The following is a 23737-nucleotide window of genomic DNA, read 5'->3' on the forward strand; positions in this document are numbered from 1 at the left end:
TTTTTAGTATGTATGTTGAGTTTAATGATTATTTTATTTAAATTAGTTTAGGTTTTATTTTAATTGTTTATATTATTTGTAATGTTTAGAAATTAAAATGTGAATTTTATTAATTGTTTATAAATTATTTCTATAGTTATTTTGTTATGTAATTATATTAATAATATTTATTTTTTTGTTTTTAATTTAAAACAGATTTTTAATTTAAAATATTGTAATTTTAAATAAAATACGTTAAAAATAAAATACTAAAAGTAAATACAATATTTATGAAAACATATATTTTGTTGTCATAAGATTAAGTATAGACATTAAAATTAATTTTTTTTTGTTTAAAACATTAAAAATAATAAATAAAAGTAAAATTAGAATATTTAAAATAATGTACGAAATAAATTAGATAATTATTTTAAAAATTAAAATGACTTTAAAAAGGTATACAATTTAATTTTTTATTTAAATTAAACACTAAAAATTAAAAATTACATGAGAAATAAATTAGATAAATATTTAAATTGAAATATTTATTTATTACAATATTAAAAATAAAATATTATTAATGAGTAATATAATTTGTTGTTATAAAATAAAATAAGTATACTAATGGATTTTAAATTTTAAAGTGAGACATTTATAGCTAACTTAGAAAATATATTAGATACATTATTTTAACCATATTATTCTTAATTACTCAAATCAAAATAAAATAAAAAATGTAACAATTAAAAATTATAATAATTGTTTAAGTATTAAAGGAAATACAAATTTAAATAAATATTTAAAAAAAATTCAATTCAAACATGTAGAGTTAAGTAAAAATATTAAAATTTATCTTAATTATTTATTATCTTAATTTATAAAAAAGATGCAAAATTTATCTCAATAAATTATTTATTATTATATTTATTTTTTGTTCATATTTATCAATTACTTATGACAGTCTGAAATGATGAAATATAATTTGGTTAGTTTTCAGGATAAAATATCTATTAGGAATCATGCTTGTTATACAATTTTTTGAATTGAAAATGGAAGCTCCGTTGCATCGTCGATGGATTGATAATCGGTATATGCCAAGAAGGGGTGGGATCACTCCTGAATTTTATGCTGGTGTTGATGAGTTTATTCAACTTGCATCTTCTCAAGAAAGTTTCATAAGGCTAGGAGTGTTGAAATGTCCTTGTATGAAATGTGAGTGTTTGAAGTTTAAACCAGTTAATGAGGTGAAAAGGGATCTTTGTAAGCATGGGTTTATGAAAGGATATTATTATTGGACGAACCATGGGGAAGAAATACCAATAATGCCTCAAAATGTTATTGTAACTGAATATTATAGAGAAGATAATTTTAGAGATCAGTTTAATCCGTATGAGCAAATGGTAATGGATGCAGCAGGACCGTCACATGCGCCTGCTACAATGCAAGGAATGTTTAGCGAAAGTGGTCATCAGTCGTACAATATTGAGGAACCACCTAATGAAAATGCAAAAGCATTTTATGAGATGTTATCTGCTGCACAATCCCCATTATACTCGGGTTGTGATGCAGAGAGTGAACTTTCTGCTGCAGTTAGGATGTTGAGCATTAAATCTGATTACAACATGCCTGAAGGTTGTTATAATGAAATCATGCAGTTTATGCAACATACAATGCCAACTGGTAATCGTGTGCCCGATGACTTTTATCATACTAAAAAGTTGGTTTCTAAGCTTGGACTTGGTTGTCAGAAGATTGATTGTTGTCCAAATAGTTGTATGTTATATTATAAGGATGATCAATTTGAGAGGAGTTGTAAGTTTTGTAGTCATCCTCGTTTTAAGTCTGCAAGAAGTGGCACAGGAAAATTTAAAGAAATTCTTTTTAAGAGAATGTGGTATTTTCCCCTTATACCAAGATTGCAAAGAATCTATGCTTCAACCATTACTGCTTCGAACATGAGGTGGCACTATGAAAATCGGAGAGAGTTTGGGGTATTGTCTCACCCGTCTGACGGTGAAGCATGGAAATATTTTGATCGGACACATCCTGACTTCTCTACTGATCCTAGAAATATAAGGCTTGGTTTGTGTGCAGATGGGTTCACTCCATATGGTCAATCGGGTCGCCCGTACTCTTGTTGGCCAGTAATTGTGACTCCATATAATTTGTCTCCTGGATTATGTTTGAAAAGAGAGTTTATGTTTTTAACGGTTATTATTCCGGGTCCTTCAAATCCCAAAAGTAAGATAGACGTATTTTTACAGCCTTTAATTGATGAATTGAAATTGCTTTGGCACGAAGGAGTGTTGACTTATGACATATCTACAAAGCAAAACTTTATGATGAAAGCAGCTCTGTTGTGGACTATCAATGATTTTCCTGCATATGGAATGTTATCTGGTTGGATGACATCAGGTAGATTAGCATGCCCGTATTGTATGGAAAACACAAAAGCTTTTAATCTCAAGTACGGTGGGAAAACATCATATTTTGATTGTCACCGACAATTTTTGCCAATGGATCACCCTTTTCGAAGGAATACAACTGCATTTCGAAAAAATAAAGTTGATAATTCTTGTCCACCTCCTCGTTTAAGTGGAGAAAACGTATTTGGTAGAGTATGTAATGTCCCGTCTATCTTAGAACAACAAAATTGTGTTATGATCGGATATGGTGTGCAACACAATTGGACAAAAAGAAGTATTTTTTGGGATTTGCCATATTGGAAAGATAATCTTATCCGACACAATTTAGATGTCATGCACATCGAGAAGAATATTTTTGATAATCTTTTCAATACAATCATGGATGTGAAAGGTAAAACTAAAGATAATAGCAAAGCTAGAATGGACCTGAAAGAATATTGCAGGCGGAAGGAGTTGGAATTAGTAGAACGTGATGGGGGTAAATATTGGAAACCTAAAGCTCAATATACTTTCACAAGAGAACAAAAGTTAAGTATTTTGAAATGGATAAAAGAACTTAAACTCCCTGACGGGTATGCATCTAGATTGGGCAGATGTGTTGATATGAAGAATGGAAAATTGTTTGGCTTGAAGAGTCATGATTGTCATGTTCTTATGGAGCGGTTACTTCCAACGGCATTTTCAGGATTACCAGATCGAATTTGGAGTCCAATAACTGAATTATGCCAGTTTTTCAAAGAAATATGCTCAACAATGTTAAGAACTGAACATTTGGAAGTTATGGAACAGAACATCCCAATCATTCTATGCAAAATAGAGCGTGTATTTCCGCCTGGATGGTTTAACTCAATGGAACATCTCCCGGTATATTTGGTTTACGAAGCAAAGGTCGGAGGGCCAATCCAATACAGATGGATGTATCCATTTGAATGGTAATAAATTTTATATTCATATAATTTATTGATTTTGTCGTATAATTTATTATGTTCTTTTTCATAAATTAAGATAACTTTAAAATGATTTAGGTTTCTCAATACTTTAAAGAAGAAAGTTCGGAATAAGGCTCGCATAGAAGGATCTATTTGTGAGGCATATTTAATTGAGGAAACAGCCACATTTGGTTCATATTATTTTGAATCAAATATTCAATTAAGGAGGACGAGAGCCCCTCGAAATGATGATGGGGGAGAATCTACGCATCCACAAATTTCTATCTTCAATTATCCGGGTCGTGCAGCTGGTCCAATGAAAAAAAGATGGTTGGATGTGAATGAGTTCCAAACAGCAAAGTTATATGTCTTGCTAAATACGCCAGAGGTCGAACCTTATATTGAGTAAGAACCCAAACTTAACTATATTAATATATTTATGACTTCATATTAATAATTTTGTTCATATTATGTTGATATATATATTTTAATGTTTCAGCATGTACACAAACATATTACGTGAATTATCGCCAGTAATCAGTGACGAAGAATTAAACAAACAAATCGAGGAGCATTTTTGTGTTTGGTTCCATAATCATGTAAGTTTGTAAAGTTTAAGATATTTCTTAATTTAATATTAATTATGTATACATAAATTGATGAAAATATTTGGTTAGGTGAATTTGAGTGGCGAAGTTATTGCAGACCCACTAATTCAGAGCATAGGGTGGGGGCCAACTCCCAACGTGAAACATTGGCCAATGTATTTCGTCAATGGATACAAATTTCATACTGTTGAATGGAGTCAGAGTAGGTCGACAGAAAATTATGGTGTTTGCGTGTCTGCGTCAGGAGGTGGAGCTTCACATATGAATTATTATGGAAAACTTATAGACATACTTGAGTTAGAATATGCAGGCTTACCAATAAAAAGAGTAATTTTGTTCAAATGTGAATGGTATGATCCAAGTCCACGAGGAACTAAAATTCATGATAAATATGGAATTGTAGACATTCGATCATCAAGGAGATATAGGAAATATGATCCATTCATATTTGCCCAACAAGCTGAACAAGTGTATTACGCGTCTTATCCTGATTACTGTCGTGAAAAAAATGGTTGGATGGTTGTAATTAAAACAAAGGCACGAGGTACAATAAATGCTCCTGAAGCTAACATGGAAGAGCCTTTTCAAGAGGATGAAATATTGCAACGGCCTGTAATTGATGTAAATATTGACCTTGGAGGCACTTTACAAGATGATAATGGGCTAGTAGAGGAAGTTGATGTCTCCAATATTGTTGAGGAAGAAGAAAATGATATGTATGAAGAATCTGTTTCAGAAGAAGACGAGGAAGATATATTATCTGATGACAGAGATAGTGACCAGGAAGACATTGATGAATATATAGAAGATGACTGATAGTTTTATGGTTTTTTTTTTTTTTGTGCATGCTAATTAATAACCTTTGTATTTTTAAAATATGAATATTTATAATTTGTGTACCTGTACTTTTAGTATGATGACTTTGATGTTAATGTAATTTTTTTTCATACATATATAATTATCGAAATAGATGTCAGAACATTCAACACCTTCGGGTAGGGGAAGAGTAGAAGTAGAACATCTTATAGGACCACACCTTCTCCAGATGCCAATTCTGGTTCGCAATATTCTTCTCCTGACTCCACACCTGTTGTTCAATCCACACAATTCAATCTCCAGTCACCACCCTCACAACCTTTTGCTCCCATGCCTCATCAATTTCCATATCCTGGAACCACGATGCCGCCATGGGGTTATTATGGTGTTCCACCAACTTTCTACCCACCAGATGTTGTACCACCGAGTGGCCAATATGTTGGGGGAACTTCTCATATGCCAGACAGACATTCCCCATACACATTCATGCCGACACCGCAAGGACTCAATTCATCATCTGCTTCTGCACAACACTCTGAGCCCATTCCAACTGACTCGGTTGGCATCAGCCAAGGAGACGGTCGAAAATACTTATCTTGCGATGAACAGTGTAATCAGTGAGTATTGTATTTATTATTTTAAACTTATTACTTGCAAATGAATATATATATATATTTTGTGTTTGACAGTTTTATCCCTGGGAGTGGCCCACCAAGCAAATTAGGAAAGATTTGGAGGGCACGATACACCGAACCGTGGATTCATTGGGATGAAGTGCCAGAAATAATACGAAGGATGTGGCTTGAAGAATTTAACGTAAGTTAATTTATAATTCTTTATTAATATAAGTTTGTATTTAAATTCTTATATATATAAATGTTTCTTAACTTAATGTAGAAGACGTATTTCTTGCAAGCCGAGGAGAATGATCGCATATGGCTCACATGGAATAAGTCTGGTAGACGAAGTTTTAGGAGCCATTTGCATCGAATTAGAAATGGGGAAGACGAAGCAATGTGGATGGATCCCGACGTGCGTAAGGCACTTGATGCAAAGTGGGCAGAAGAAAGCAACAAAAAAATTGCCACACAAAATAAAAAAAATCGTGCTTCCGAGACCGGTGGGTCGCTCCACACTGGCGGGTCCATTCCATTCTCCTTGACTCGAAGAAGGCTGGTAATTACTTATGCTAAGTTATATATATTTTTTAATTTATTTAAATTATAAGTTTACTATATTATTTACTATATTATTTATTAATTTCTTATACAGGCAACTGAATTGAATCGTGAGCCCAATGAATTTGAATTCTTCAGGAGAACCCACACCAGGAAAGATAATCAAGGAGAAGAAGTGTGGGTCGATGACAGATCTAGGGCCATCGCTGTAAGTGTGTTTTATAAATTAAATTAAAATTTTTATTTTAAAATAATTTTTTAATTCATTTACATGAATGTTTTAATTTTATAGGAAAAATATGAAAGATTGAGTGCGGAGGCATCTTCATCATCCACAAGTACTGGAGAGTCCTCATCGCCTACAGTTAATGAACACGACATCTTCTATCAAGCTGTTAGTGGTCGGAATAGAAAGGGTCGAATATAAGGGCTGGGCTCCCAAGCTAATTTGTTATATCCATCTACCACTAATCGATCTAGCCAATCATCTTCACATATGTCACCAGAGTTTCAACAAATGAAACTTAAAGTCACCCAATTAACTGATGAGTTGCTTGAATCCCGGGCTGAGAATCGGCAATTACGACAGTGGCAAGAACAAGTGATAGCGTGGCAGTCAGAAATGAATATAGTAATAAGTAGATTGACAAAACAATCTACTGCAGATGCTGGACCGTCGACTGTTCCAGGTGGATCGGACCCGGTAGCTGATCAAGATGAGAGTGACAATCATGAAGATGAAAATGCTAATAATAATGACGATTGATTGTAGTGGAATGTTGTAAACATTGAAGTAAACTTGGGTAATCTTAATATTAATATTAAATTTTAATTTTCTTTTTAATGTTAAATTTGTTATATTTTTAATGTGAATGTGGGTAATATTAATTTTATTTAATGTTATTTTTAATATTTTATTTAAATTTTTAAAAAAATTGTTGTTATTTTCAATTTTTTTATTCTTATAAAAGAAAATATTAATTTTAATTTTAATAAATATAAATTTTAATTTTATAAATTTAAAAATTAAAAATATATTTTTTGAAATTAAAAATATATTAATTTCATAAAAATATATTATGATTTAAAATAATATTAATTTTCTTTTTAATGTTAAATTTCTTTTATTTTTAATGTGAATGTGAGTAATATTAATTTTATTTAATGTTATTTTTAATATTTTATTTAAATTTTTAAAAAAATTGTTGTTATTTTAAATTTTTTTATTCTTATAAAAGAAAATATTAATTTTAATTTTAATAAATATAAATTTTAATTTTATGAATTTAAAAATTAAAAATATATTTTTTGAAATTAAAAATATATTATTGATTTAAAATATTAATATTAATTTAATTTTTTTTCCAAAATTATTTTTTTATTTATATTAATTTTATAAAATATTAATTATTTATTTAATATTATTTTTTTTATATTTAAAAATATCTGTGACGGGTGCTCCGTCGCAGATCTGTGACGGGTAGTATCCCGTCACAGATTGCTCGTTTTTATTTTTTATTTTAAGAATTTTTGTGACGGGTAGAGCCCGTCACAGATCTGTGACGGGGTAGTACTTCCCGTCACAGATCTGTGACGGGATGAACTTCCCCCGTCACAGATCTGTGACGGGCAGAACTTCCCCGTCACAGATCTACGACGGGTAGCACTCACCCCGTCACTAAAATTCTGTCACGCCCGCTTTAGTGACGGATTTTACCCCGTCACTAAACCCGTCACAGAAAAATTTAGTGACGGATTTTATGTTTTTAGTGACGGATTTTTCCGTCACTAAAACTGATTTTTCTTGTAGTGATATTCAATCTGGGGATCACGGCTCTATATCACGTCATCATGGATCCGTGATGAACCGCCGTGTCATCAATCGCAATAGAGTTGAAGTTCATGAGAGGCTTTATCGTGATTATTTTGGTGATTCTCCTACATATCCACCACATTTATTTAGAAGGTTTTGTATGCGTCAATCATTATTTCTACGTGTTGTGACCAAGTTACAACAATAATATTTATTTATCTAGGGATCAACCTGAGCAAAAGTATCCATCAATGTCAAGGGTCCAGGGTGTCATTCACGAGGCTTTAACAGATCCGGATTGGGCTGGAGTTAAAATTCAACAAGATTTGGACTTGGAATAGTCTTCAGAATCTTCTTTGGGAGATACCTGAAAAGGTCTTCATGTGATAAGTGGTATGGAGCCCTGATGGGGCCTTCAATAGATTGGTCTTCCAAGGCTAACTGAAAACCGTCTAGAATATAGCCTGTGAGCACAGCAACAATTAGAAGGCCACGCGGGGGGATTCCCCGCGCGGGCCCTCCGATGGCCAAGTCAGACAATATTCTGAGAAATATGTTCAATGCATGTTGCAAATATTATGCATGACATTACTGATATGTGCATAAATGTTCGTGTTTATGCTGATAAATAGTTACGAGTGGATAATTGCTCTTTCATGAATAGTAATGTTCATATAACCGACTATGTGCTGGTTATAATCGATTGGCTGATGAATCGACTGGCTGCTGATTATAACCGACTGACTTTTGATTGTAACTGACTGGCTACTGATTATAACCGACTGGCGCCTGAAGAACCGACTGGCTGCTGATTATAACCGACTGGGTCTTGGTTAAAACCGATTGGCCCAAGATCCGAGTGGGTTTTCATTAGAACCGATAGAGTCTTGATTAAAATCGACTGGCCTAAGAACCGACTGGGTCTTCCTTAGAACTGATTGGTCTTGAGTAACGACTCACATTGAGAACTGACACTGTAGCAATAACCGATTGCCCAAAGAACCGATTACCCTTGGGAACCGACACTGTAGCAATAACTGATTGCCCAAAGAACCGATTGCCCAAAGAATCGATCCTATAGCAATAACTGATTGCCTAAAGAACTGATTGCCCAAAGAACAGATTGCCCTTGAGAACCGACACTGTAGCAATAACCAATAGCCTAAAGAACTGATTGCCCAAAGAACCAATTGCCCAAAGAACCAACACTATAGCAATAACCGATTGCCCAAAGAACTAACCCTATAGTAATAACCGATTGCCCAAAGAACTGATTGCCTTTGAGAATCGAGTGCCTTCAAAAAACTGATTGCCCCCAAAAAATCGACTGCCCTTTTAATGCTTGAGAGCAAAATTGACACCTTATCCCTCCAAAAAATGAATCCTCCCTCCAATGAAGAGGCAAGCCTTCTATTTATAGAGGAGGGAGTGAGGGACACGTGGCAATCATCCCGGGCTTCCCGAGGGGACGTGTGGCAACCATCTGGAGCTTACTGGATGGCATATTCTGAGCATATTCTACTCGGGATTTTGAGATAGCACGGGGCTAAGAACCGAGTTGGACTGACTTGGTTCAAAGGAATCGAGACTCACTCGATTTTCACCACCAAAATCGGGTGGGTCTCGCCTTCACTTGCTTCTCCAAATTTTGCTTTTAATTTTTCCTTTTCCTCTAGCATTTAATCTGCATTTACTTACCGATATTTGTTGGGCATATCACTACGAATTCAAGTAGCAATTGAATCACATGATTCATACTTTGTTCAAAGATATAATGTTGCAGGAGTTCTTGGATTATCATCACTCCAAAAAATTACAACTGCATTAAGGATGCTTGCATATGGATCACCTACAGATGTTGTGGATGAATATGTCAGCATTGGCGAAAGTACAACAGTAGAGAGTTTGAAAAGGTTCGTGAAAGCAGTGGTTGAGGTATTTGGCAAGCAATATTTGAGGCGACCAAATAGTATTGATATTGCAAGGTTGATGACCGTGGCTGAGCAACGCGAGTTTCTAGGAATGTTGGGCAGCATCGATTGTATGCATTGGAAATGGGCCAATTGCCCAACTGCATTGTAATGACCCTAAATTGGGTCTAGGTGTTTTAATATTTAATTTTAATTCAAGGGCATTCTAAATGTGGGTCAAAGTATTTTAACAATTTATTTTGATGGCATAAAATGATTTTGGATTAATATGAAATTTTCTTAGTGCATGTGATCATGAATTTAAGTGTATGGGTCTAATTTTTAAGAATTTAGGAAATTGATGTTTTGAGCTCTATTTAAATAGTTAAATGAGTTCATGGGTTTATTAGGTGGGTTAAATGAATTGTTGGGTTGGGCTTGGGCCCAATGATGAAGGAGAATTGAATTCCATGTGAGTCAGAAAAGGAAAAATGGAAATTTAAAATATGTCTCAAATATCAAGAATGTCCTAAAAAGATTCTTTGTAATGAGATAAAGGAGGGGCAACTCAGTCTTTTTGAGGGGGACAGTAGCAGCCTTCTCTTGCTGTGCCTTTTACTTTATGCTCAAACCATAACCCCATTTTTTTTCAGCGCCTATATACCCATGTGCCCCTACTATTGCATTGCCTTTCTTCTTCATTGCTTGCTGTGTGTTCCCGTTGCTGGTTGAGTTTGCGCATTCCATCAGGCAAGTTCCTCTGTTTGCAGCCTTTTTAAACTTCAGCAAGTTTTCTTATGCTATTTCTCCAAGTTGTTAATCTCCATTGTTAACCTTTGTTCCAAACTCGCTATATATATATATATATATAAGTATCAACATGTTGATTCATTATGGAGTTCTTATTCAGCCAGGAATGTCCCTATGTAAATATATATATATATATAAGTATACATAGAACGTTCTCTATCCCAGTGAGTTCCTTCTTCACCTATGCTTGTCCATATATATAAATCCATATATTGCGTTGTATGCAGTGAATGTTGGCTTGTGGATTATACATTCTGAATCATTGTGCTATGACTTTCCAGTTGGTTTTGGATCTCGTTGTGGTCTCCAATGGGGTCTCATTTCACCCTAAGTTTTCCTTCTGTGAATGGCAATTTTTTTTGGGTAGATGAAGATGCAAAGATTTGCTCATTTTTGTATCTATATAAGCTGGTCATCCGACACAATAATCGTAAGCTTGCTGAAACCATCAGGATATAAACCCAGCCTGCTCCATTTACATATTCCCCCATGCCTTTTTGAATCTTATATATATATATATATATACATATACAAACAGCCTCCATTGATGGCCCAGCCGAGTGACCCACATATATATTTGTATACATATACATACCAATCAACTCCACTGTTATCCCAACTGAGTGACCCACATATACATCTATACACATATACATAACCGATTAGCTATCTTAGATTGCCCTGTTTCCGTTCCAGCCAACCCATCCTTTATGTGCTCATACACATGTTCATATGCGCGCAGTGCAGCCTCTCTCTCTCTCCCTCTCTGTTTTATTTAAATCCCTCCCCTACACTCATTGTAAGCGTAAGGCACTGAATGATACACATATATATATGTTATATATGTTTAATAGTCTCTATAAGTTAAAAATAAGTTTAAGAGCACTTAAATAATATATATATATATGTATATGTATATGTAGATTTGCTATTCTCTGTAAGTTTAAAAAACCAGCGTAAGGCACTTAATAATACACACATATATATATGTTATATATGTTTAATATTCTCTGTAAGTTAAAAGTAAGTTTAAGAGCACTTAAATAATATATATATATATGTATATGTAGGTTTGCCATTCTCTGTGAGTTTAAAAAAAAAACTAGCGTAAGGCCCTTAAAATATATATATATATATGTATATGTGTGTTGCTATTTTCTATAAGTTCAAGAGCACCCAAATAATATATATATATATGTATATTATGTATACACATTTAACACCCACGCACCCATTGTATATTGCCATGAGCATTGTTTAATTAGCTATTAAATGATTTTTGAATATGTCCAAATTTATGAGAATTCATACCAAAATTTTCCTTGTATTTTTAATAATTATTGGAATACGACCAATAAATTAAATGCCACTGTGTGTAATGATTAATAGGGCTAATGTACTTGATGTGGCTCTTTTAGTTGCATGGGAACTCAAATCATAAATTTGAGACTTTTTGTGGAGGTATATTTGTCATCAATACGTGATATTAAGCCATGTGGATACTTTTTATGCATTTGAGAGCATGGCATCAAGGTCGGTAACCTTGCGTGATTTCATAAATGGTATGTCAAAATATGATATATATACCATTGTTATTAAATTTTGCGCACCTATTATTTTGCGCGGAGGGAAGGGTACCCTAGAGCACCTGGCACGGGACGAGGTGGCCATAGCTCGACAGGTTGGCTCCATATTGAATGTGAGTTTTTATCCTCTTGACGCACTTTGGCATATGTTGTTTGATGGTTTGCGAGCCTACGAGATTTGATTCTGATACTTAATTTCACATGCACATTTGCATAGCAATATATGGTGACATGATGCATTTAGATTGAAATTTATAAAGTCATAAATTGCGAACCTTGTATAAAACTATGGAGTTCTTGATTACTCTTTTTGGTGTCACCATATTCTTGATTCCTATTCGCTATTCATTGCTTCTCGAACTTGCTGAGCCTTGTGGCTCACTTGATCTTCCTTGCCATTCCAAGTAAAGGGAAGGCCATTTTCGGGGGCGAGTCCAGTGGGACTAAGGCCCAGGGATAGTGGTGTACGGAGGCACATCCTGACTTGAAGATCCTATTTAGCATTTTGGTGAGGCTTGAAATGAAATGATTTTTATTTTGTTAGTTAACATTAGAGCCTCTTAATTATTTTGTATGGCCTTCGAGCCCCAAACTTATGAGATATTGGGAGTGTAACTGAACCTTAAATTAGTTTCCGCTGCTGGTAATGAATTGAGTTGTTTGTTTTATTATGGTTTGTTCTATATCATCTCTGTGATGACTTCCTTTCGAATATCCTATGCTAGCGGGAATATTCGAGAGTGAGCCCTTACATGCATGGCATGGAATGTATACAGGTCATGCCCGTGAACCAACCATTATTTTGGAAACAATAGCTTCATATGATCTATGGACATGGCATGCTTTTTTTGAATTATCGGGATCATTAAACGACATTAATGTGTTAGATAGATCCCATGTATTCTCAGAATTGGTAGAAGGTCGCAGTCATGAAGTAAAATACACTATTAATGGACATGAATATACCATGGGATATTATCTTGCCGATGGTATATATCCCTCGCGGTCTACTTTTGTTAAAACCATTCCATCTTCTCAAGGGAATAAGGCGAAATTTTTTGCTGCACAACAAGAGTCTGCTAGAAAGGATATCGAAAGATCATTTGGAGTCCTACAATCACAATTTGCAATAGTACGTGGACCGAGACATTTTTGGGACGTTCAAACACTCAAAGAAATAGTGACGACCTGTATAATCTTGCACAATATGATAGTTGAATATGAACGTGGTACAGTTCATGAGGGTGTGGATTCCGAATATGATATAGTTATTGGCACTCCAACAATTGAATTGTCTTGCAATCGCACAAATGAAATTATGGACTTCATACAGGTTCACCATCAAATTCGAGATAGCCAAGCTCATATGCAACTAAAAAATGATCTTGTGGAGCATTTATGGGAACTGTATGGTAAACAATAGAATTGAAATAAATTAATGTACTTGTTTTCTATTGTATTAATAAAAAATTGTCAGTTTTGAGTCAACAACTGTGAGAAATAGCCATCAAGTTAGATGTTCATGAACTTCACCTAATCCCAACTCCATACATTAATAAAAGGAAATTATACATACATTAATCCAACTCCAATTACAAATTTGGATGCAACCTTGCATTTCGCTTTTTTTGAATAATTTCAACTTTGAGAGCTTTGTAATATCCAGCTTGAAGTTCATTCATATTGCTAGTATCAATCCCAATAATTCTTTCTTCATAAAGTTGTCGCTCACGTTCTTCCCTTTTTCTTTCTAGTTCAACCCTATCTCTTTCCAACTTTAACATCTCATTCGCTTGTTCAATTAATAACATTTGGGATTGTGTTCTCTTTTCAGTAATTTCTTTCAACACGTTTGCTAGTTCCCCAATAGAAGAGTCTGTTACCTTGGATTTATTGTCTCGCCCACGTTTTTTATAGCATCTCTTCCCATTGGTCGTTCCAATGAAGGGTCGCTATGTCGGACATCAATATCATCCAAGTTCACTGAATCGAAAGTAGATGGTGATGATGTTGCTGGACTTGCATGTCGAGAACTTTTAGATTTTTTCTTCGATGAATTCGAAGAAAATTTTTGTGTATATCGCAACTCATGCCAACAATGTAGAAATGTGAAAGTAGACTTTTGTAAGCTCTTGTACATCTCTATTGCTTGAGAAATCTAATAAATTAAAAATAATGTCAATAACTATGACTATCAACATGATATTAATAATTAGCAATAAAAGAATAATGATGGAGGTTACCTTCTCTTGTTCTACTTTGATTTCTGCCATCTATTTGGTTGTAATATCTTTGAAATTTACTTACAGCAAGTTGGATTGTAGACCAACGATGCATCAGCAAATTAGAATTTCGATTAGATTCAAACTCTTTGTACTGATGGAAATAGGCATGAACCCTTTCCCAATATCTTTGTTTAGTTTGATCGTTACCATGTGCAGCATTCGTACTAATATTTAGCCATGCTGACACGATCATGCAATCCTCTTGCGTTGAGAAATTTTTTGTTCGTACCTTTCTTTTAGTGTTGACTTCGGATGAATCAGGTAGGGATGAAGTGGTTGCCACATTTGCATATTCATCTACAATATTTTGGTCATGATTGAGCAAATTTATGTAGTAATTTTCATTATTATCCCCTTCCATAGCAAACAAAATGCAATTAGTCAACCTGAAACAAAAATTAATATTTAAGGAATTCAATTAGATAACAGAAGGTTTGATTAAAATTGGGCATTGATTAAAATCGATTAACAATTTCTAGTTTACAACCTCATAATTCTCTCATCTATCAACATTGTTTTTCAATCATGATAGCTATCTTGTTGGACAAGTGTGCATGCTGGGTGTAGCTGTCTCATGGGGAGGTGAGGAATTGAGGCAGCACTAGGCTGCCTTTCTCTTAGCACCTCACGCTTCAGGGGGCAAGGGCTTAACCTCTCCCCAATAATGCTACTAATAGGAGATTAACCTAATTAAGCAAAATTAAAATACAAATTCCACTTCTTTTTCGCCTCCAAACAAAACATGATCTAACAAACACCAAGCAATTTAATTAACACAGAAAATTCAACTTGGGAGAAATTATATAAAGATTATCACATAGTGTAGCCAACTTACAGAAGTAAAAAAAAAAAAAAAAATTACACTCATTGTCTTCAATTTTATGGATCCCTTCCTTATCCTTTAATCTCAAGCTCTATATGATACTTTTATTCTAACGCTTCAACAATTTAGAAGAAAATCCGTCATGGCAATTCTCACTTCCAATTTAGAACAAAAAAAAATATCAAGTATTGATTCTAAAGAATAAAAAAGGTAAGACCAACCGAACATTCTAAAAAAGTAAGTAGGGAAAAGAATATTAAATTAGGAAACTAAATAGGTTGCGCTGTAGCAAGAGTTAATTAAAATGAAATTTACAGAAACAGATTTGCCGAGGAAGCCGCTGAAGAAGATTTGCTGAGAAAACTGCTGAAGAAGACTCATCGAGGGAAGACGCTGCTCGTTGTTGTTGCTGTTCCGCCGAATCTGTTGCAGGGAAGACACTGCTGGTTGCTGTTGCTGTTTTTGTTCCGCCAGATCTATTGCAGGGAAGACGCTGCAAGTTACTATTGCTATTCAGTCGGATTTGCTAGTGTCACCGATGCTCGTTGCTGCTGCTATTGTTTGTGGCCGCCGGATCTGGTGTGTGCCGCCGAATCTGCTGCTGGCGCCGCTGCCCTGCAACTCATCTTCACCCTTCCCGCGTCTGGTTCTCTCTTCTCGCCTTGAGCAGTTGGGGGGTGAGGAGGAGATAGGAAGAAAAATTCAATCGCCAACATTGACGAAGTATTTCAAGGTTGTCAAAAATTTAGCGAGCAAAAATAGCAATAACGAGCTTTGCTGGAGCTCATTTTCTGGAAGATTCTGGCCACAAATAGCTTTGGTGAGTTGAAAATAACACTGTTGGAGATAGCCTAAAAGCATCTTTAATGGGGAGTGGCATTTGGGGTGCCATTTTCATAACCGCCAAAATGACACCCCGGATTAAAAATTAACCACTCCAATGGGGTGAGATATGGGGTTGTAAAATGGCAATAACCCTTTTGAGGTGCCATTTTTACAATATTTGGAGAGAGAAAAAGGAAGAGATGCAAACTCCAATCGCCATTTTTAATTGGTCTATTTCAACTTTTATTATAAAATATTAATTATTTGAATTTAAAATTTAATAAAAAAATATTAAAATATTAATGATACCTCTATTTTAGCACTTGCTATTGGAGCAGATTTATTTTTTAGAAGTACTACAACACTATTCAAAGTTATAAATAGATAATTTAGCACTCCAAAATGGCATTCCCCTTGGAGATCTCTAAGAGCCTCTGTTTGTTTACAAATATTGAAGTGGAAAAGGTGCCTCCAGTTTCTCTTTTCTTACATGATGAGTCAGTCGATTTTTTAAAATAATATATTGTGTTTCTTTAATTATGACATAATAATGAGGTTATTTACCCATCTAATATATAATTAGGATCAAATATTTTAGCTAAATAGTGAGATGATGTATAGATGTGGAAGAAGACTAAAAACCAACCCACCTGTCCGTTCAACCCAGACTTCCAAACGAAGGAAAGCCTTTTAGTTTAAAATTAGTGTTCACCCGTGCGATGCACGAGTGGTATAATTATAATAAATTTAAAAATTAAAATTTAATTAATATTAAAAAAATTATATATTACTCTTGAAAATATAATATCTTAAATCTTAATTAGTATTAAAAACTCATGCATTAATCTTACAATAAATTAAAGGTAGTGATTGATTAATTATTAAAATAAAATTATTTATTATATTATATATTTATTTATAAATTATAAATATAAATTAAAATTCTTAAATGTGAAAAATTATGGATTTTTTAATAGTAATTAAAAATTTACTCAAAATTTTTAATTTCTGATCTTGAAATTTAATTTTTATAGTGATAACAAAATTTTGAAAATATAAATTTTGACTTATTTTTCTTTCACTATGTATTAATTTTCTTCTATAGTTTTGCAAATGTGATGTGTTAAATCTTAATTAACATTGAAAAATCCATACATTAATATTTATTTTTTAATAATTGAGGAGTTAATAAAAAATAATATTATAAATATTTTTGATTAATAATATTTATAAAAGAAATATTTATTTTTAATTCATTGAGAAATTAAATATCTATAAATGACATAATTAATAATTTAAATTATTTATTCAAAATTTCTATTAATAATATTTATTTAATTGATAGTAAAAAAATTTAAAATACTTTATAGGAGGTTTCCAATTGCTTTGGAATAATAAGTACTAAATGCAAATTATTTTTATTTTATACAAATGAATAATTTTCTATGACTTAATTAATAGTTCAAGTTGTGTATTCATATTCTTCAAAAATAATATTTATTTTTGATTGATTGAGGGTTTAATTGAAGAATTAATCAAAAACAATATTATAAATATTTTTAATTAATTGATGAGAAAATTAATTGGGTTTAAAATTAAGTTATAAATAAATATTATAAATAGTATTGGAAACTCATGCTTAATTTTTTACTTTAATTATTAATTATTACTATCTTTAATTTAATGCAACTTTTAGAGGTAAAAATACTTTGGCTGAAGAAAAAAATGCTTGGCAAACTACTTAATAACTAAATATTTATATACACATAATAATTCATTGAAAAATCCATGTTTAGAAGTTAACTAATATTTAAATAGGTGGATAAATAATATACATATTATAAATAATTTTTAATAATTTTTCAACAAGTAAGCCGGAAAGACTATGGAAAATCAATATAAAAGTGATCTTCTAGTTATATCTTGTGTAATTTCTTGGTGTGTATCTATTTTTACAGACTAAAAATTACTTACGTGCATAATGTATATTCATTTATTTAATTGTGTTCATAATAAATTATTTACTAACTAAATATTTAATATATACATAATAATACATTGAAAAACCTATGATTAGTATTGAAAAACTCATGTATTAGAAATTTTATAGTAATTATTAATTACTACTACTTTTAGTAATAATAATTTAATTATAATTAATACAAGTTTTGAGGAATTTTTTTTTTTGGCAAACTATTCTACTTTTATAATAATAATAATAATATTAATAAAAATAATAATAATATAAAGATAAATATAATTTAATTATTATTAATGCAAGTTTTAGAGGGAAGAATTCTTTTACAAACTATCTTACTTTTATTATGTGTATATTAAATAAATATTTAATATACACAAAATAATACATTGAAAAACCTATAATTAGTATTGAAAAATTTATTATTAATTCTATAATAATTAATACTTTTAATAATTAATACAAAATTTAGGGGAGAAACTCTTTGCCAAACTATCCTGCTTATATATATATATATATATATATAAAGATAATAAATTTTTTTTCCCAGTATTAAGTCATAATAATTAAAGGGAAAACTAATAATGAAATTGGTTTGGTGGTGGTGTCCCAGGAGAGTGTCACGCCATTGACATGGACTTGCATTGACTTTTACAGCATAATTATTTGTCTGATTTTTGGACCAGTGATAATATATACAAACGTATGAAAAATCACACTATTTACATATACTTTTCTTTTTTAATTTTTCTATGATAATAAGTCTTTTACCCAGTAGCGGATCCGCCATGCTATGCTACAGCAAGCCGACGTGGATGCGGCGGACTAATAAGTCCCCAAATTAAACAGATTATATTCTATTGAAAATTCGTGTTTTTTTTTTTTTTAATTATTATTATTTTTTGAGTTTATGCAAATGACTTCCTTCTTCATACCTAGGGAACTAATTTCAAATCAAACGACACTGTTTGACAAATGAAACTTTCAATTATCCAGAGTGAGGCAAGCATCTTGATGACATTTCACCACTTCTTACTTGCTAACACTTTTAAGCCTTGCTAACATACATTGGCATGAAAAGAGAATAAAAGTGTCCCTCATTTTCTGTCACACCTCCGGATGACAAAAGAACAGAAAGAAAACCTGGGCTGGGTGGCTTTGCTTTGGGGGTATTATGGGTGTTTAATCTAGTTCTCTTGACTAGTTATGGTAAGTTTTTTAAGCACAGACATGCCCACAATTTCTACTTCAATAATTAAAGTATCATTCACTATGTATCCACTTGACAGGTCTTTCATTCAGTTCACTCAATTTCTTCTTCTTGTATATACATGTATTTTTCCATTGATACAGTAACATCCATTTTTTTTAATTCCTTCCTCTTTTTCTTTCCTAAATCCTTGGTTTCAGGTCGAAGGTGATGACCATATACCATTTCTGTTCCCTGACTTTGAATGAAAATCTGTCAATTTTCCAAGGCAAACCGTTATTATAAGGTTGTTTAATCATGGGTGAACAATCTCCTTTGCCAGCATATCTGACGACAAAAACCTCAGCTCCAAAATAATAGGAGGTACCCCTTCAATGAATCGTTGAAAGTGTCCAAAGAAAGGGAAGAAACCCAGCAAAAAATGCCCTTCAGTCTTCATGGCATGAAAGCACCTCATTAATGGCTAAGCACTTAATTAACTCAATATCATCCATGATAATAGAAGATTTGTGGCCAAACCATGACAAATTAACTACTACGGATAGTAAGATACTTGTCCAGAGAGGATGGGTAAAGACTACATACCACTTGTGTTCTCCCGCTTTAAACTACTCAGATTTCAGATAAAAGTCCGCGATTGCTGAAAACTTGTCAATCTTCCAAGTAAAAGTGTTATTCCGAGGAGGTAGCCATTTTGGTGGATTCTTGAACGTCTACAGTGAAAGGAACCGGGCAAAACCCCATTCAGTCTTCCAAGGCGCGAAACCATCTCACTTTTCTTTTCAACATGTACATAAACGTGTATGCAACTAAAAGTCCATATCACAATAGAAGATATGTAGACAAATTACGAAAATTGGATATCTTGAACAGTTAGGTACTTGTTTGATATTTGATCAAACGCAAATAATTTGAAGTGCACATAAACCTCCCAACCACCAGGAGGAAGCTCATGTGTATCCCTCCAAACTGGGTAGGGGGAAATGTGTTGTAAAACATGTGATATTTTAAATGCTCTATAAAGAGTCTTTGTCCCACATTAATACAATGAAAAACTTTTATCATCTTTATATATATATATATATATATTGACTCTACTTGAATTTACAAAAGCTGTTAAAGAATTGGGCCTCCTGCACATGAGAACAGCCCAGTCCAATGCAAAATTGATGATTTTCGCCCCTTGCTCACGAGATAGATCACACATTACAATTTTTTGTTCGGTTTTCTTTTTCTTGTCTTACCCCTCCTTTGAATTGATCTTCAATAATTGAGAGAGCCCATGTTTTTGTTGACGGAGTCACTTCTTATCTTCTTCAGCAGTTGAATTAATTTTCTACCTTATCTTCTTATCCTTCAGCCGATTCTCTCTTTCTCCCAACATTCACATTTTCACCTATAAAAGCAGCTCTTTCCTACACTTGTGAATCACGAACAAATTTGCCCGCCCTTTATGTTCATTCCCTTTGATGCTTCTATAGTTGTGTTGTTGGGTTGTTGCACTGTCTTACTTTTCTTTTCTTCCCAAATTCCGTGAGTGCACACTTATTTGAAATATCTATCTTGAATTTGTTGACTTAAAGTGGATTATGTTACACTTCAACCAATCACATTCATTAATAATTGGTAAAGTTCCTTCAGTAAAACCTGACTATGATTTAGTAGTAGGAACAGAAAGCTTATACCTATCTTTCAGCAACTGAACAGTAGGTATGACCTCTATTAGCAATTTAGTAAACTGAACCACGCAACTTTAAAAAACTTTGATGAATGGCATCACTTAGCAAAGTGAAGATGCAATATTGTTTAAATTCTGATCCTAAAAGGTTTCCAAGATCTTATCCAATTCACCAAGGTAACCCAGTTTTGATCCTATCATCTTGCTTGGTGGAAGTAGATAATTTAGATTTAGTTAGTGTTGTTAATTAAGATATAAATTGAAAAAAAAAAAAAAAAAATGATATGAAAAGTATTTCAAATAAAAATATTTTTTTATATTTGTTAAATTTATCTGACGTCTCTTAGAAAAGAAGTCACGTAACTTCTTATCTAATTTTTTTTTGAGAAATTTATCTCTCCCTCGTTTAAATAAATTTATCTTGATCCTTACAGATAAGAAAAAATGATGCATGTGTTTTTCAGTATATTTTAAAAAATTTAACAAACAGTTTGATAAAAATCTTAAAATGCTTTCCAACCTTATCTTGACCATTTGATATCTTAGTTTGAAAAATATTCTAATTTTATAATAATATAATTTTATCTTACTCATTTTAATAATAAACACTATCTTAAAATCTAATTTATCTGCAAAGTGTCACCCAATCAGACTTGATCATCTGATCTTTACCCACAACTAGATATTGGTGCAACATGGAGTTTCAAACCCAGTTGAATCGTGTATAAAACAGAACATAAATACTATGTTGTGCATCAAATGAGATGGAACTTGAAATACAAGAGCTTAAGCTTGCGGGCAAGAGGAAACCGATACTCCCGTGTTGTGGGTTAAATGTTCTACAGCATCTTAATGTATGTGCAAGTAGATGGATTTCTATACAGAGAGAAGACAAGTAAGAATTACGGGGTGGAAATAAGAACATGTATATTCAAAAGTTTTTGGCTACATAGTTATGTTCACTGTAATAGTAAGTTTTAAGGAAACTTCTTAAGCAGAGACATGGCCATAATTTCAACTTCAACAACTAAAGTATCCTTGACTACGTATCCTTCTGATGGGTCATTCAGATGGCTCAATTTCTTAAAGTCCCAGAATCCCCAATCGCCAACTGATGCAGAGAACCCGCAACAAGCTGCAACAGATAAAAGTCAATGCAAGTTCAAAGAGAACTTTCTGCTCAATCAAAAAGGTGAAGAAACTGAGACACCATTCAATCAAAGTGCATTTCTATTATTTCTAGTCATATCCATTATATATATATATATATATTATATTATCCAGTTACAATATAGCTAGCTAGCTAGCTCAGAACTAGAAGATATAGTTTACCTTCTTTCTCATGGTGCGCATGCCCAACCTGGTTCCTTACCCGCAGCTTGTATTTGGCATACAGTTTTCGATGAGGATGAAGCTTTGTATGATCAACCGCAACCAAAAGGAGGGATATGTTATCTCCACTTGAATTTTGTTGTCCTCTAGGATACAACGATAGCTTCCTGAGTTTAAAAGGAAAAGCCGCATTAAGTATAAGTAGTATGCCCTCCCTTGGAACAGTTCAATCACATCAAGATCAATATGCATTTTCCTTTCCTTTTCCTACCATAAATTAATTCTCTAATTCCAAACTAAACATTGGGTAAAGATTGCATATATTACCACTTGTGTTCCCCCACTTTGAACTCCTCAGAGAAAAGACAAGTGTCGATGATTGTTGAGAACTTGTCAATCTTCCATGTGAAGGTGTTATCGCTGGGTTCTTTCACTATGGATAAACACTCCCCTTTGCCATCATATTTGATGACGAAAACCTCTGCTCCAAATTCGTAACAGTCGTCAAGGAGGTACCCTCTTTGTGTGTTTTCGAAGCAGTCAAGCGAAAGGAATTGGGGAAAACCCCATTCTGTCTTCATGGCACGAAAGCATCTCGTTTTACCGTCAACATCTACACTACATAAAAGTTTAGGCAACTAAACTTCGATATCACAGATAAAAAAAAAAAAAAATTCCAGCGAAATTATGAAAATTAACAGTGACCTTGGACAGTTAGATAGTTGTCTTGTATATGATTGAAGGCAAATAATTTGAATTGCACATGCACCTCCCAACCAGGAGGAAGACCATTTGTATCCCTTATAACTAAGTAGAGTGATACGTGACCATGTCCATTTCTCTTCTTATCTCCATTTGGATAAAGGCACAATCCCCTGAAACCCATTAAAGAAAGCCTTCAATTTTTATGGGATACTACTTACTGACTTACCAAGTTAAATAATATTAAATACTAAATTATGTAGGAAAAATATCAGACACACCACTTATAGCCACCGGATTCAAAATCACCAGACTCCCATTTTTCAACCTTAAATTCGGAGAGCAATGAGAAAGACTCTATTTTGAGGAGGTAGTGAGCCGGCCGAACATGTCTCATGGATCTTGAAACTCCTGTGAGTGATGCAATCAAAGCAATTCCAACACAAAATTGCAGCTTATTAAATATCGTATGATGATGGAAATAATGCATTATTATTATTATTATTATTGTTGTTGTTGTTGTGTGTGAAGTGGCACCAATAAAGATGATTCATAATCACATACATACCTAATACACCATCAACGTTAGAAATCTTTTGTGTACCCATCTCTGACGCTTACTACCGTAACTGGAGCAAATATTAAATTAGTTCATAGATATATCATCATGATTTGAGTGTGTGTGTGTGTCATCAAAAGAAAGAAGAATTGATGACAGCTTATGTATTACTAAACTAGGGAACTGACGAAAAAAACAGTCCTAAACTAGGCCCAAGCGATTAAGAAACAAAATTGTTATAAAATTACATGAAAGATCAAACATTCCCAACTTTTTAATCATTCTGCTCT

General features: G+C 33.0%; 2 protein-coding genes across 3 annotated transcripts in view; both read right to left on the reverse strand.

Annotated features, from left to right (window-relative positions):
- Positions 1–23737, reverse strand: part of LOC127788937 (uncharacterized) — an 88001-nt gene that overhangs the window by 10924 nt on the left and 53340 nt on the right. The gene's annotated exons all lie outside the window — the stretch shown is intronic.
- The window catches only part of LOC127788904 (ubiquitin C-terminal hydrolase 12-like), a 74645-nt gene continuing 72724 nt past the window's right edge, over positions 21817–23737 (reverse strand). The window contains exon 7 of one of the 2 annotated variants that reach the window (XM_052317599.1): positions 21817–21989. In XM_052317599.1, the coding sequence (XP_052173559.1) occupies positions 21832–21989 (158 nt within the window). In that variant the 3' untranslated portion in view covers positions 21817–21831. The other variant, XM_052317616.1, reaches the window with a different exon arrangement.

This window comes from Diospyros lotus, chromosome 1, assembly GCF_014633365.1.
Source record: "Diospyros lotus cultivar Yz01 chromosome 1, ASM1463336v1, whole genome shotgun sequence".
Taxonomy (NCBI): domain Eukaryota; kingdom Viridiplantae; phylum Streptophyta; class Magnoliopsida; order Ericales; family Ebenaceae; genus Diospyros; species Diospyros lotus.